The sequence below is a fragment of the Bos taurus genome, chromosome 1, assembly GCF_002263795.3.
Source record: "Bos taurus isolate L1 Dominette 01449 registration number 42190680 breed Hereford chromosome 1, ARS-UCD2.0, whole genome shotgun sequence".
Classification (NCBI taxonomy): Eukaryota; Metazoa; Chordata; class Mammalia; order Artiodactyla; family Bovidae; genus Bos; species Bos taurus.
The window spans coordinates 135,672,153-135,687,058 of record NC_037328.1 but is presented as its reverse complement, the minus strand read 5'-3'; the positions used below and the strand labels follow the sequence as shown (position 1 = coordinate 135,687,058).

At 41.0% G+C, this 14,906-nt stretch overlaps 1 protein-coding gene across 2 annotated transcripts in view; it reads left to right on the top strand.

The window, feature by feature from the left end:
• The first annotated feature begins 656 nt into the window (after positions 1-656).
• The window catches only part of INHCA (inhibitor of carbonic anhydrase), a 43,825-nt gene continuing 29,575 nt past the window's right edge, over positions 657-14,906 (top strand). The window contains exons 1-3 of one of the 2 annotated variants that reach the window (XM_005201957.5): positions 657-756; positions 11,083-11,255; positions 14,186-14,294. In XM_005201957.5, the coding sequence (XP_005202014.2) occupies positions 714-756; positions 11,083-11,255; positions 14,186-14,294 (325 nt within the window). In that variant the 5' untranslated portion in view covers positions 657-713. 2 annotated transcript variants of the gene reach the window in all.

Below are 14,906 nucleotides of genomic sequence, written 5' to 3'. Positions count from 1 at the left end.
TACATTCAAGAAAAAGTTTTTTAAATTCTCTCTAAATTCGGAAGACTTGCCCCAGGGAGAGTTCATAGACTTCCGGAGGAAGTCTTCCGCAGTCTGCACCTGCGCTTCACCAGATCTCAACCTTCAGGACAGGGTTGCAGGAGACCATTTTATGGGGGTTGGGGGTTGGAGAGCTTCTGGGAGGGACCCAGAGTAGGCATCCGAGACGCTTTGGAGAAAGAGTCTGAGGATCCCTGAAAACTGTGTTCAAAATGTTGTATATACGTGTGCACATCCTTTCCTAGAGGAGGGATCCATAGGTTTCACCTCGTCTACCGCCCCTCAGTCCCGAAAGGGAGGGTCATGCAAGACCTGCCGTCTACGTCTAGAAGTCAAGGAACCTGCATTCTAGTAACTAACCTGGGGCCCAGGCGGTCACTCTCACCTTGGGCCTCAGTGTCTCTCTCCAACGGGCTCCGGGGTTGCTGCGGCTCATATATCTGGGTGCGGATCTCTAGCTGGCGAGCGGAGACCCAGCCTCGCAGCTCCTGGCGCTGGGCAAAGATGCAGCCGAGGCTCGGCTGGCGAAATGCCCGCGCAAGGGATGGGGGTGTGGCGAGGGCGATCTGCCGGAAGAGGGAACCCTTCCGAGGAGGCGGATCCGCCCCCTCGTGGACAGGTAAAGCTAGTTGAGGCCCCGGGAGCCGGGTAGGTGTCGCGCGTCAACGAGGAGAATGAGGCTCGTCATCTGCTCCCTGCTGTGCGCGGGCGCCCTGGGTGAGTGCGCGCTGGAAGCTGGGTGAGGGCGGCCCCCTAGGATGGGGACTGGGTACCAGCAGAGGGTCAGCCACGGCGGGACGCTGCACTGCCTGGGCTAGAGCGGCTTCGAAGTAGCCCAGAGTCTGGCTGGCCGCAAAGTGCCTTCCACCCCCGGAGGTGCATCAGTACACCTGACAGGCAGTCGCTATTGAAGAAACCCTATAGCCTAGGACAGGAGTTCACAAACTATGACCAGCCGGCCAAATTCCTCCAGCCGCCTATATACAGCAGACTGAGCTAAGAATGGGTTTTACATCTTCACATGGGTGGAAGAAAACAAAAAGAAAAAGAGTTTTGACACATGACAATTAAATGAAATTCAAACGTCAGCATCCATAAATAACACTTCACTGCAACAGGATCAGGCTCATTCAAATACTATCCACGGCTGCTTTCGGGCTTCCCAGGTGGCTCAGTGGTAAAGAATTCTCCTGCCAATGCAGGATATGCAGGCTTGATTTCCGGGTGGGGAAGATTCCCCTGGAGGAGGAAATGGCAACCCACTCCAGTATTCTTGTGGGGAAAATCCCATGGACAGAAGAACCTGGGTACAGTCCATAGAGTGGCAGAGTCAGACCTGACTCAGTGACTAAACAATGACAACAACAACAATAGCTGCTTTCAGGCTTTAAAGCAGAGTTGAGTAGTTGCCACAGAGACTGTATGGCTCACAAAGCTAGTCATTGCCTCGGTAGACAATTATGGAAAATGTTCGTGACCCCTTGCCTGAAGGCTGTTCATCCCATTTAGAGGGGAGGAAACAGGGTCAGTGGAGAGAACGGATTTTTTTCTCCCAGGACTCACAGACTGGGGGAATGAGGGGCTGAAGCACATGAGGTAATCTTGTCAAGTATCTAACCAGAAGGACGTTTCCTGCTCTGCACATACAATGCCTCCCATCCCTAGTATACACTAGAGAGGTGGAGAAATATAGGGGACAAACACCCACCCTAGAATGAGATCCACCCGCCACTCAGTGCCATGTGACTCTGAGTCGTCTCTTGTCCTCTCTGAGCTAATTTACTCTTCAGTTCAGTAGAAATTACTTTTTCACAACAAACACAGTTGCTGTACATGTGACATGAGGTCATGTGCCTAAGAGCAGCGCTTTAGGCACAGGTGAGTTATCACTGGGAAAAAATCCTGCTCTTAAATGAAAGGGGCTCTTGGTTGGGTAACTGCAAGGAAGGTCACAGCACAAAGTCGCTGAGCTCATGCAGGTGGAAGCCCTCCCAGGCTGAACGACTGGGTTCTGTCCAGCCCTGGTTCTGTCAAGGTCTCAGGTTGTCTTAAGTCATTTCTGGGGCAGCATATCTATCATGGGGGGAGGGGTAACCTGGGCTGGGCAGAAGAAGGCAGGAAATGCAAGGAGTGCTTTCTGGGTCTCCCTGGCCAAGTGCTGCCCTCTAGGGCCACAGAGGGAGCTCTGCAGGGGCTGAGGAGGGCTGACCGGTTTGCTGCTGCTGTGGTGCAACTGTGGCCACAGGGAATCTGTAGTGCAGCTCCTTGGTCTCTCCCCATTCTCCCTGAACAGTGCTTGTGTTGTTTGTTCTTCCTCCATCCTTCTCCTGGCAGTGTCAGGCACTGACTAAGAGTTCACTCTCCCAGTCAGCTCTGTGTTTACTAAACAGAGGCAAGAGCTGCCTCTCCTCTGTCCTCTGCCCACTCCACCCCAACATTTCCTCCCTCTTGGTGCTGGGCAAGGCTGGAATTGGAGACCAGCTTTCTTCAAAGCTCAGTGTTCTTTTCCAATAAAAATTCTTCAGGTGGCAGATGACAGGAATGCGACCAAACTAGCTTAAACTAAAATTGTCAGTGGAGAAGGGGTGGTGATTAGGAAACCTTGTAAGAGCCAAGAACCAGGGGCTCAGAACAGCCTGTCTCTCCACCTTGGCTGCTACCTTTCTCGATCTTTTGCTCTTCTGGGGAAGATATTTCTCCACACAGTGAGCATGGGCTACCAGATTGAAATATTTGAGGTGGGCTCTGAGTACCCATTCTTGAAATTGTCACATGATCTGATGGAGTGTTATTGATGGCTGGTCTAGTCACCAGGCTATTTGACTCCATTGACCCTTAGCTTGCTTACATACACTCTCTTTCTTTTTAAAATAACTTTTACTTACATTTAATATAATACCTTTATGTACACATACAGTTCGATAAATTTCAACAAATATGCCTACCCACATAACTACCACCACAATCAAAACACAGAACATTTCTGTCACTCTCAAACTGTCCACTATCCCTTCCTAGTCATTCCCATTTTTTCCCACTTTAGATAAGTTTTTCCTTTTCTAAGATTTCACATAAATGGAATTATACAGTACCTAGTCTTTTGTGTCTGGCTGATTTCATTCAGCATAATTGTTTAGAAATTCATCCACATTGTTCACTCCTTTTTACTGCTTAGTAGTATTTCACGATGTGTCTTTGCTACAGTTTGTTTTCCACTAGCTTCTTAGTGGATGTCTAGATTGTCTTCAGATTGGGGGTATTATGACTAAAGCTGCTTTGACTATTAGTATCCAAGTCTTTGGGTGGACATACGTTTTTATTTCTTTTGGGTGAATATTTAAGAGTAGCATTGCTGGGTCATAATGGTAAGTGTATCTTTAACTTGTTAAGAAAATGTCAATTTTTTTTGAGTAGTTGTACCACTTTACATTCCTACCAGCAATATGAGACTTTCAGTTGCTCTACATCCTGCTAACACTTGGTGTTGTCAGTATTTTCACAGTTAGCCTTTCTAATAGATATGTGTGGTAGCTCACAATGGTTTTAAATTGCATTTCTCTGAAGAGTAATAATGTTGAAGATATTATTGTATATCTTCTTTTATGAAGTATCCGTACAAATATTTCCCTATTTTTCAACTGGATTATTTGACTTCTTGAGTTAAAAAGCCCTTTATATTTTCTAGATGCAAATCCTTGGTCAGATAAAGTGTATTACTTACACTTTACTTACACATTACTCAGTCATTTCCAACTCTTTGTGACCCCATGGACTGTAGCCCACTACGCTCCTCTGTCGTGGAATTCTCCAGGCAAGAATACTGGAGTGGGTAGCCATTTGGGGGATCTTCCCAATCCAGGGATCAAACCTGTGTTTTCCAAGTGCAGGTAGATTCTTTACTGTCTGAGCCACCAGGGATAGATGTATTACAATTATTTACCAAATTTGTGGCTTAGCTTTCCATTTTCTAAATGATTTCTTCTGAAGAGCAAATGTCTTACACTTTGATCAGGTTCACTTACCTAATTTTTATTTTCTGTTATTATGTTTTGTGTCATCTCTAAAAATATAACTGGCTAGCCCCACAAGTTGAAGTATTTTCCTCTTTGTTTTATTTTGGAAGTTTTATAGCTTCAGGTTTTGTATTTTGGTTTATGATGCATTTTTAGTTAACTTTTGTGTGTGGTGTAAAGAAAGAGTTGTGATTCATGTTTCTCATATGGATATCTGGTTTTTCCAGGACTTGTTTTTGAAAAGAATATCCTTTCGTCACTGAATTACCTTGACAGCTTTGTTGAAAATCTATTGCCTCTATAATAGTAGTAGTGTTATAGTATAGTAGTAGTTTTAGTTGCTCAGTTGAGTCTGACTCTTTTTGATCCCATAGACTGTAGTCCAACAGACTCCTCTTTCCATGGAATTCTCCAGGCAAGAATACTGGAGTGGATTGCTATTCCCTTCTCCAGAATATCTTCCTGACCCAGGAAACAAACCTGGGTCTCCTGCATTGCAGGCAGATTCTTTACCTTTTGAGCTACAGGGAAGACCTATTGCCTCTATATGGGTCAATTTCTAGACTGTCCTGTTACATTAAGCTTTAGTGTCTCCTTATGACAAGATCATACTGCCTTGATTACTGTAGCTTTATAGTCAGTCTGGAAATCAGATAGTATAAATCCTCTGGCTCTATTGTGCTACTTCAGTGTCGGTTTGGCCATCTAGGTATTTTGCATATCCAAACACAGTTTTGAATCAGGTTATCAATTTCTATAAAAAGCAAGATTAGGTTTGGATTTTTATTGGGATAGCATTTATACATTATTTTGAGGAGAGTTGACATCTTAATATTGAGTTTTCTAATCCATGAACATTCTATATCTATTTATTTAGGTCTTCTTTCATTTATCTTGGGAATATTTTGTAGTTTCCGTGTACAGGTCTTATTCATAATTTGTTGAACTCGTCTCTAGATATGTCATTGTAAGTAGTATTTTTAAAGTTTCATTTTTGTAGTTTTTATCTTTTTAGCATTGTAGAGATCCAGTTGATTTTAGTATATTGACCTCAAATCTGATGATCTTCCTAAACTTATTTATTCCTTAAAGTTTTCTTTGTAGAGAAACATGTTATTTATGAACATAGACAATTTTGTATCTTCTTTTCCAATCTGTGTACCTTTTGTTTCTCTCTTGAGCTTTGTTAAAATGATTAAGACCTCTATTACACTGTTGGAAGTGATGAGAATGTCCATCTTTGACTTGTTTCTGACCTGAAAAGGAAAGCATTCAGTCTTTCACCATTATGTATGACAGTAAGTGTGATTTTTTTTTGTATATGCTCTTTATCAGGTTGAGGACACTTCTTTCTATCCTTACTTTGGAATTTTGAATTGGCTAGTACCTTTTCTGTTCTGTTGAGATTATCATATGGATTTTTCTGTTTTATTCTGTCATATGGTGAACTATACTGATTAATTTTTGCACTTTAATTCAACTTTTCATTCCTGGGTAAGGGATAAATATGTGTGTGTGTTTGTGTGTATGTGTGTGTGTATTCATGTACTCAAAAATTTTGGCTGGATTTGATTTATTAATATTTTCTGATTTGTTAATGTTTTGTAAGTGATTTTTGTGTCTGTGTTCATGGGGGATGTTTGGCTGTACTTTACTTTGTCTTTAATATCTTTGTTTGGACTTAGTATCAAGTTACTGTTGTCTTTAGAAAATGAATATTTTTTCTAAGGAATATTTTCTAGGTGTATTACTTTCTCCTCTACTTTACAAGATAGTTTGTGTAGCACTGGTGAGATTTCTGTTTTAAGTGTGTGATAGAATTCATCAGTGTAACCGCCTGGATCTGGAACTTCCTTTAACATTCATTGTAGTGCAAGTTTGCTGAACCCAAATCCTCTCAACATTTGTTTGCCTGGAAAAGTTTGTTTTTTCCTTCAATTCTTAAAGTTGTTTTCATTGGTTGTAGATTTCTAAGTTAGTGAGTTATTTTTCTTTTAGCACTCTAGTGATACCATTCCATTGTCTTTAACTTGTATGGTTTCTGACAAAAAGTCTGAGATATTTATTGTCCTTGTTCCTCTGTACCTAATTTTGTCTCTTTTCTCTGGTTGCTTCAGAACTGTGAGTTTGTAGTTTTCATAATATTAGGAAATGTTCTGACTGAATATTTCTTCCCATATTTTTTCCTGCCCCTCCCCTCCATTTTTATCCTGGACTCCAGTTACACGTATATGGATCACTTTATCCTATATGATAAATCACTGAGGCTCAGATCATTTGTTTTTCAATCTTTTTTCTCTCTGCTTCATTTTGGATAGTTTCTAATAATGTCGTCCAGATCATCTTTTTTCTTCTGTAGCATCTGTTAATCCCACCCAGTGGAATTTTCATTTCAGCTTTTCTATCTCTAGCAATTCTTTTTGGCTCTTTACATCTTACATTTGTATCTTCATTATACTCATGTTTTTCTTTTCTGAGGAGGTCACTAGTTATGAAAAATATTTCACATTTCCATGATCCTCTCCAGTCAGAAGTTCTTTTACACGATGCCATAAGCCTTGACTGGTCATTTGACTCTCCCATCCTGTGAATGGCCCCACAGATAGCCTCAGTTTTAAACTGGCCTTCGAACCTGCCTGTCATTTTGTCAGCCTTGGCCAGGTTCATCTGGATGGTCTTTGGTACTGATGTTACAGTTGCTGGTGGAGCATTTCCATGGCAAGTACAGGTCCTCAGACTTGCTGGCATCATTCTGCGTGCTTAGGGTGCACGTGGTGATACCAGGACTAGTGTGAGAGCAGAAAGGAAGTGCCACATCCCCTGGCAGCACTGATGTTCGTGCTTTTAAAAAAAATCTCTGAGCATACTTTCAACATTTAAAATAGCTGTTCTAAAGTTATTTTCTGTTAATTTCCTCATCTCTTTCACTTCTGGGTCTGATTCTATTGGCTGATTTTCCTCCTGGTTATGGTTTACATTTTCCTGCACCTTCACGTGTGTATTAATTTTATTGGTTGCTAGACACGGTGAATTTTACCTTACTGATTACTGGATTTGTTTTTAATTTAAGGGGTGTCAACCTTTTTTCTGGCAGGCACTCGTAATGTCTTCAGATCAGCTTAATGTTAATGATTAGTTTTCAAGATGTTTAGGCTGTGTCTAGATTACCTTTCTTTCTAGATCTAGTTTAGCTTACTTCTGGAATCTTTCAAAAATGTACTATTTACTCAATAAGATTTTCTCCACTCTGAATGGTGTGAACTCAGATGATTCTTAACCCCATTTGAACTCTGTGAAATGCTTGGTTTAAGGTTCCCATTAATTTTTTTTTTCCCTAGCAGTTGTCCTTGCCTGGCCTCCACAATGATCAGATTGATAATTAGCCGGAATCTCCAGGATGTGAAAATCCTGGATCTCTACTTCTCTCTCTTTCTCCTCTCTCTTTGCACTCCCTGCTCTTTGGTGCCTTATGCTGCACATTCTTATTTGCCTCTGCCTTGCCGAGCTATGATCTCTGGCTCCTCAGCTTAGAATGACCATCAGACTGTTTCCTCCTTTCTGCCCTGCCGTCTGGACATTTTGTCCAGGAAGAAAGCTAGAGTGATTTCAGGGCTTACCTTATTTGTTTCCCTTCTCTCAAGGATCATAATTATGAACTGCCTGTTTCCCAGTGTTTAAAAAAAATTTTTTTTTCATATGTGTTTTCCCAGGGTCCTGTTTGTTTGTTTGTTTGTTTCAGTTGTTTAAAGTGCCAGGGCAAGTCCCGTATCAGTTATCTGTCATAGGTGGAAACAGAAGTCTATCTGGTTTAATTTTTTTGTTTTGTGTTTTGTTTGTTTCGCTTAGTTCCCTGTTTTAGTACCATGTTTTTGTCAAGGTTTTAGCTTTCCCCTAACTACGCAAATATCATTCACCCTATTTTATATTCACACTGAATGAACCATGGCTATCATTGGGGAGAGGGAAGGAGTGAGGGGTAATATAGAAGTAGGAGAGGGAAAAAAAGATTATTATAGGATTGTATGAAGTCAACTGTGTGATATTTTGGAAAATTGTAAAGCACTGAATCTTTCATTCAGTAAAAAAAATAATTTAAAAACATCAGTAGTGCAAAAGCTGCAGCTTTAATTATTGGAACATAAGCAAAAGTGATGGAAAATACAGACCTTCCGAAGAAGCTTTCACAGTAAGTATATACTTTTGAAAAAGAAAAAAACTGCCATTGTATACAGTAGCTTTTTGTGTAACTTAATCTACTTACAAAGCTATTTTCATTTATAGAGTTGTATTGTCTCCATGGTTACCAGTTATTTCCAAGAGCAGAACGTTTTAAGAATATACATTGGCAAGCAGGGTAAGCATGCTTTGAAAGGCTCAAAATGCAACGTGAGTTATTACTCTGCACACGTCTATTCTGCATAAGGGCACGTGGCCCAACAGCTCCACTCTCTCATGGCTCTCCTAGCCTGGGTGGCTGCTATCAAATGGGCCTGTTCAAACAAAGCTGAAGCACTCCATTTGTCACTTCCTGTCTTTGGTACGGATTTCTCTGAGTGAAATTTGATATCGCTTGCCCCATTGATTTTTATATTTCCTACTTATAGGCAGTTAAAGAGCAATACAGGTTTTGGAGTCAAACAGACCTGGGGGTTTCAAGGATTAGCTTCATTTCTAGTCTCTGATAGGTTTTTTTGTTTACTTGCTTAAACTCATCTGCAAAACGGGAACATCAGTATTTAACTGGCAAGACAGTTGCAGGAGTTCAAGGAGGGTTGTGAGTGTGGCTGACTGCCTGACGCACAGGGCCTTCTCAAAAACTGGTAGCTGTGACTGCTGTTACTCTCATCTGGATTTCAACTAAGTTGACATTTTGCCCAAATACTGCAAATTTGTAAACAGCATTTTGCTTTCATAATACTGTCAACACTATTTACAACACTGAAGTGACTTAGCAGCAGCAGCAGCAGCAGCGGGCTAGTGAAATGAACCGACACTGATTTTAATGCCCCAGCAGTTGCTACCGTGGAAGGCTGAAGTATGCAACGTCAAGACAAAGACTCAGGTTCCAACTTCCCTTCCATAAGATTTTTTGAGGTGAAATTCACTAACACAAAATTAGTAATTTAAAAGTATGCAATTCAGGGACTTCCCTGGTGAGTCAGGGGCTAAGATTCTGCACTTTCAATGCAGGGGGCCCAGGTTCGATCCCTGGTCAGGGAACTAAGTCTGACATGCCACAACTGAGAGTTTGCATGCAGCAACTAGAGATCCCGTGTGCCACAACCAAGACTTGGTGCAGCCAAATAAATAAGCAAATATTTAGTGAGTAAATAAAAGTATAGATTGAGTAGTATTCAGTATTCACAAGGTTATACAGATGCCACCTTTAGCCGGTTCCAGCATGGTTCCATCACCCAAGAGACTACCCTGTAGTCATCCTCCTCTCCCCCAGCCCCTGGCCACCACCAGTTTGTGTCTCGATAGATTTACTTATTCGGGATATTTCACATAAACTGAATGATATAATGTGTAGCCACTTGTGTCTGACTTCTTTCATTTAATATATTATTTTTGAGTTTTATCAATGCTGTAGCATTGCTTTATTCTTTTTATGGTAGATTACATTCCATTGTATGGATATACTATATATTGCTTATCGAGTCATTCCTTGCTATACATTTGGGTTGTTCCGACCTTTTTTGACCATTGCAAAAAGTGCTGCTATGAATATTTGTGTATATGTATTTGAGTCAATTCAGTTCAGTCTCTCAGTCATGTCTGACTGTTTGAGAGCCCGTGGCCTGCAGCACTCCAGGCTTCCCTGTCCATAACCAATTCCTGGAACTTGCTCAAGCTCATGTCCATCAAGTTGGTGATGCCATCCAACCATCTCATCCTCTGTCCTCCCCTTCTCTTCTTGCCTTCAATCTTTCCCAGCATCAGGGTCTTTTCCAATGAGTCAGTTCTTCGTATCAGGTGGCCAAAGGATTGGAGTTTCAGTTTCAGCATCAATCCTTCCAGTGAATATTCAGGACTGATTTCCTTTAGGATGGACTGGTTGGATCTTCTTGCAGTCCAAGGGAATCTCAAGAGTCTTCTCCAATACCACAGTTCAAAAGCATCAATTCTTCGGTGCTCAGTTTTCTTTATAGTCCAACTCTCACATCCATATATGATTACTGGAAAAACCAAACCTTTGGCTAGATGGGCCTTTGTTGGCAAAGTAATGTCTGTGCTTTTTAATATGCTGTCCAGGTTTGTCATAGCTTTTCTTCCAAGAAGCAAGCATCTTTTAACTTCATGGCTGCAAGTCACCATTTGCAATGATTTTGGAGCCCAAGAAAATAAAGTCTCTCACTGTTTCCATTGTTTCCCCATCTATTTGCCATGAAATGATGGGACCATTTCATGGCAAAAGAACAAAACATGGCAAAAGAACAAAAACATGATCTTTGTTTTCTGAATGTTGAGTTTTAAGCCAACTTTTTCACTCTCCTCTTTCACTTTTATCAAGAGACTCTTCAGTTCCTCTTCAATCTGCAAATCTGAGGTTATTGTTAATTCTCCTGGCAATCTTGATTCCAGCTTGTGTTTCATCCAGCCCAACATTTCGTATGATGTGCTCTGCATAGAAGTTAAATAAGCAGGGTGACAATATACAGCCTTGATGTACTTCTTTCCCAATTTGGAACCAGTCTGTTGTTCCATGTCCAGTTCTAACTGTTGCTTCTTGACCTGCATACAGATTTCTCAGGAGTATTCAATCCTGTTTTCAATCCTTTTGGGTATATACTGATACCCAAAAGTATGAGTGGGTCATATAGTAATTCTATATTTAACTTTTTGAGGGTGCTTTTGGCTTTTTTATTTCCAAAGGGAAAGGTACAGTCAGAGAAATGGGAGCTACCAGACAGCCAGTCCAATTTGTGTCTATTCCTCTCAGCTAATCCTTGACCTTGTCTTTAACCTCTCCGTCCAGCAGAATTGTGAGTACTATGGCTCCCTTACACATCTGGCCTCCCTTCCCTAGGGCTGTGTCTGGCTGTCCCTGAGAGAACTGTGAGATGGTGCACTGTCTCGAATCTTGAGGCGAGTAAGTGCTACAGTTTCCACGACAATATGAAAAAAGTCCTTTCAGTGGAAGGTCCTCATGTCACCTGTGTGAAGAGAACCTCTTACCTTGATTGCATCAGGGCCATTGCGGTAAGTCACTACTGTCTAAGAAGAGTGGGAGAAAATCCATACTTTCTTGTTCTTTTTCTGTGCTTGCTATAGTTTATTGCTCTAGAATAATTTTCTCCCCAAAGGAACTAGACTTGAAAGTACAGGGACTGTGTGTAGATGAAAATATAGGTGCTCAACATTTATTAATAGTGAAAACAGCGATAATGATAATATTTAAACAACTGATAGATAAGGATTCATTGAAAATGCCCATAGTAAAGCAAAGCCAGATTTGTACTGGAAGAGAAATATATAAATACTCAGAAATAAACAAGGAGTTTTAGTGTTACTGTTATTACTTAATATTGTTTTTGGAATTTCCTAGTAATGCAATGATATAAAATGATAGAAACAAACAAACTGTCAATATGTTCAGATGCTTACATGCCTATAAAGTATAATGAAATCAATAGAAATATTACTATAATTATTAATGAGAAAAGTACTTTGGTAAAAGATAAATGTATCACAATTTAATGTCATTTTAACTGTCAGTGGTCACTAGTTGGGGAAAAAGAACCCTAAATTATGATATTATTTACATGTAAGATGATACACAGAAAAATGTTTCAGGGAAAAAAGTTATATGAGAGATCTGCAAGAATACAAGAAATATAATACAAGAGCCTGAGATAAATGAACAATATTATTAATAAATTAAAACATATGCCGTATTCCCAGATAGGAAGACTAAACTTCATATATTTGCATATTCTCCCAAAGTTGATTCATCAACTTAATATAATTTTATAAAAATAATATTAAAAAATTTTAAGTCAATAAAATAACTTTGTAATTCTTAAGTGTGGATGAGAATATAAAATAGTATTGTGAAAAATAAAATGAGCAGGGGAGTAGCTGAGGCCTGTCTGAAACTATAACATATTTAATAACAGTGTTGCAAAGAACAAGGTCCTTGGACAGATGTAGAAGACCTGGAAGAGAACAAGATTTAGACATATTTCCAGCTTTCTAAAAATAGCTAATTATCCACATGATATGATGTAGATGCAAACTATGAATGTCCACCACTACGGCATTGGGTCCAGACTTAATGGTTAGATCCACATAGATTTAGATACTGTGTGACAAGGCAAACTTTCAAAGAAAAGACTGAGAAAGGAAATCTTTAGCTGGACAATTGGATAGCCATTTAGAAATAAAATCAACTGAGATTTTTAATACATTTACCAAAATAAACTCCTAGCTTGACTCAATTTGACTAATGTAGCTAGATTTAACAAGATAAATCACAAAAGTAGACAAATTTGGAAATGTAAAAATTTTTAATCTCTGACAAAAAAAAAAATTAAAGTCCTAAGCCTAGAGAAAAGTATATTCACATCAGCTATAACAAAGCAATGTGATCTAAAAGCTGTATAAAGATGTCATTTAAATTTATAAGAAATGCTTAAGAATAACAAGCTATAAACAAGCTGCTCACAGAAATTACAACTAATAGATGATATAAATGAGGAAGGAAAAGTCTTCATCCTTTTTAATAATCAAAGAAATGCAAATAAAAACATCCTTAAAGTAACAGTTTATATTTTTTAATGTAGTAATATTTCTTAAAAGATAGCATTTCTTGCTGATAGTTTTGCATGAAATTGGCATGCATTATTATTGGAGAAGGCAATGGCACCCCACTCCAGTACTCTTGCCTGGAAAATCCCATGGACGGAGGAGCCTGGTGGGCTGCAGTCCATGGGGTCGCTAGGAGTCGGACATGACTGAAGCAACTTCACTTTCACTTTTCACTTTCATGCATTGGAGAAGGAAATGGCAACCCACTTCAGTGTTCTTGCCTGGAGAATCTCAGGGACGGGGGAGCCTGGTGGGCTGCCTTTTATGGGGTCACACAGAGTCGGACACGACTGAAGTGACTTAGCAGCAGCAGCTATTGGCATTATAAATTATAAATTTATACATCATTTCTGGAAAAAATTTGGAAAGATCCTGTAAGGATACACACAAGCTTTTATTTATTTTCTGTAATGCTCATTATAAGTTATAAATTTGTAAGCTGTTCTATGCTTAGTCGCTCAATAGTGTCTGACTCTTTATGACCCCATGGACTGTAGCCCACCAGGCTCCTCTCCACAGAGATTCTCCAGGCAAGAATACTGGAGTGGGTTGCCATGCCCTCCAGTTGAAGAAAAAAGATTTCCATAAGAGCTAGGGAATTGATCTAACCTGATTTTTGAGAAGAGGCTGTGAGGTTACTGCTTTTCTCAGGAAGGAAGGAATCCTTGACAGATTCTTGAAGAGGCAATCCAGACTTAAGAGTGTAAAACATGACTCTTATGGATGGAAATGCAGATGGAAATGGAGAAGAGGGTGACAGAGGATGAGATGGCTGGACAGCATCACCTACTCAATGGACATGAACTTGGGCAAACTCTGGGAGACACTGAGGTACAGGGAGGCCTGGAGTGCTGCAGTCCATGGGATCACAGAGTCGGACACGACTTAGTGACTGAGCAACAGCAACATGGATGGAAATATTCAATGGATGGAAATATTCTGATTCATTCACTCACGTTTCCGACAACATCTGTTGTACTTCTACTGGTAATAGGTGCTGGGCTTTGTTAAGATAAAACAACAGAACACTAACATCTCCAACTTGGTGGAGCTTGCATTCCAAGGAGGAGGACAAACAATAAATGAAGAAGATTTGTCAGATGGTTGCTAAGGGCTCAGGAGAAAAACAGTGTTTTCAGCATTTGTGAGGTGGTAGTTTTAAAAGCATGGTTGGGGAAAGGTTTTTGAGCCAACATGAGGGAGATGGAGGAGATCAGAGCCGTTCAAATATCCCAGGGGTTACAAGTGACCCTGGCAGAGAGTTAAGTGAGTCTTCCTCGGAGCTGAGGGGCTTCATTCATGTCTGGCCTTTCTTCTTTCAGGCACACGAAGCAGATGCTGTGATGGTGGATGGCGGTTTGGTCTATGAGGCAGGTCTGAAGCCCTACAACCTGAAGCCTGTCGTGGCAGAGTTCTATGGGTCAAAAGATGGTGCGTCCCTCATGGAGACCCAGGTCTCTGTCCTGACACAGCTGCTGTGGGGGGAGGCAAGGACTCTGTCGGTATTACACTTGCAGGGAACAAGTTGCTGGGGTTCTTTGTACTGTGGAAGGCTGTCCCCAGCGCTGACCTGTGGGGGCTGGAAGCTTGGGTCTTTCTGGGAAACTGTGGACTTTAAGCCTCCTGATGGGAATGCTGCTGGGTGCTGCTGAGTGAGAGGGGATGTGCTGTCTGGAGTCCACGCCCACTCAGTGGGATTGCATCAACGGGACGCCTCTCTGGAGACGCATATCCCCGGACAGGCTCTCCTTTTGCCAAGTCCCCTGCAGGTGCTAGAGAACGTGGGCAGTGAATGTTGTGAGAAGGGACTTTAAGGAGCTGAAGAATGAGATGCTGGTCCTACTTGTCCATAAACGTTGCCAGTGTGTGCAGGAGCACAGCCTGCCTCAACCTGAGTCCAACTTGAAGGCCTCAGTAAAATCTTCAGATGCCCTGTGTACCTTCCTCCCACACCTTCACCTTCGTGTCTGTGCTGCAGACAGAGGAGCAGAGAAGGGGAGAAGCAGTAACATCACGGTGACTGGGAGCTGTAGGTCCTCCAGC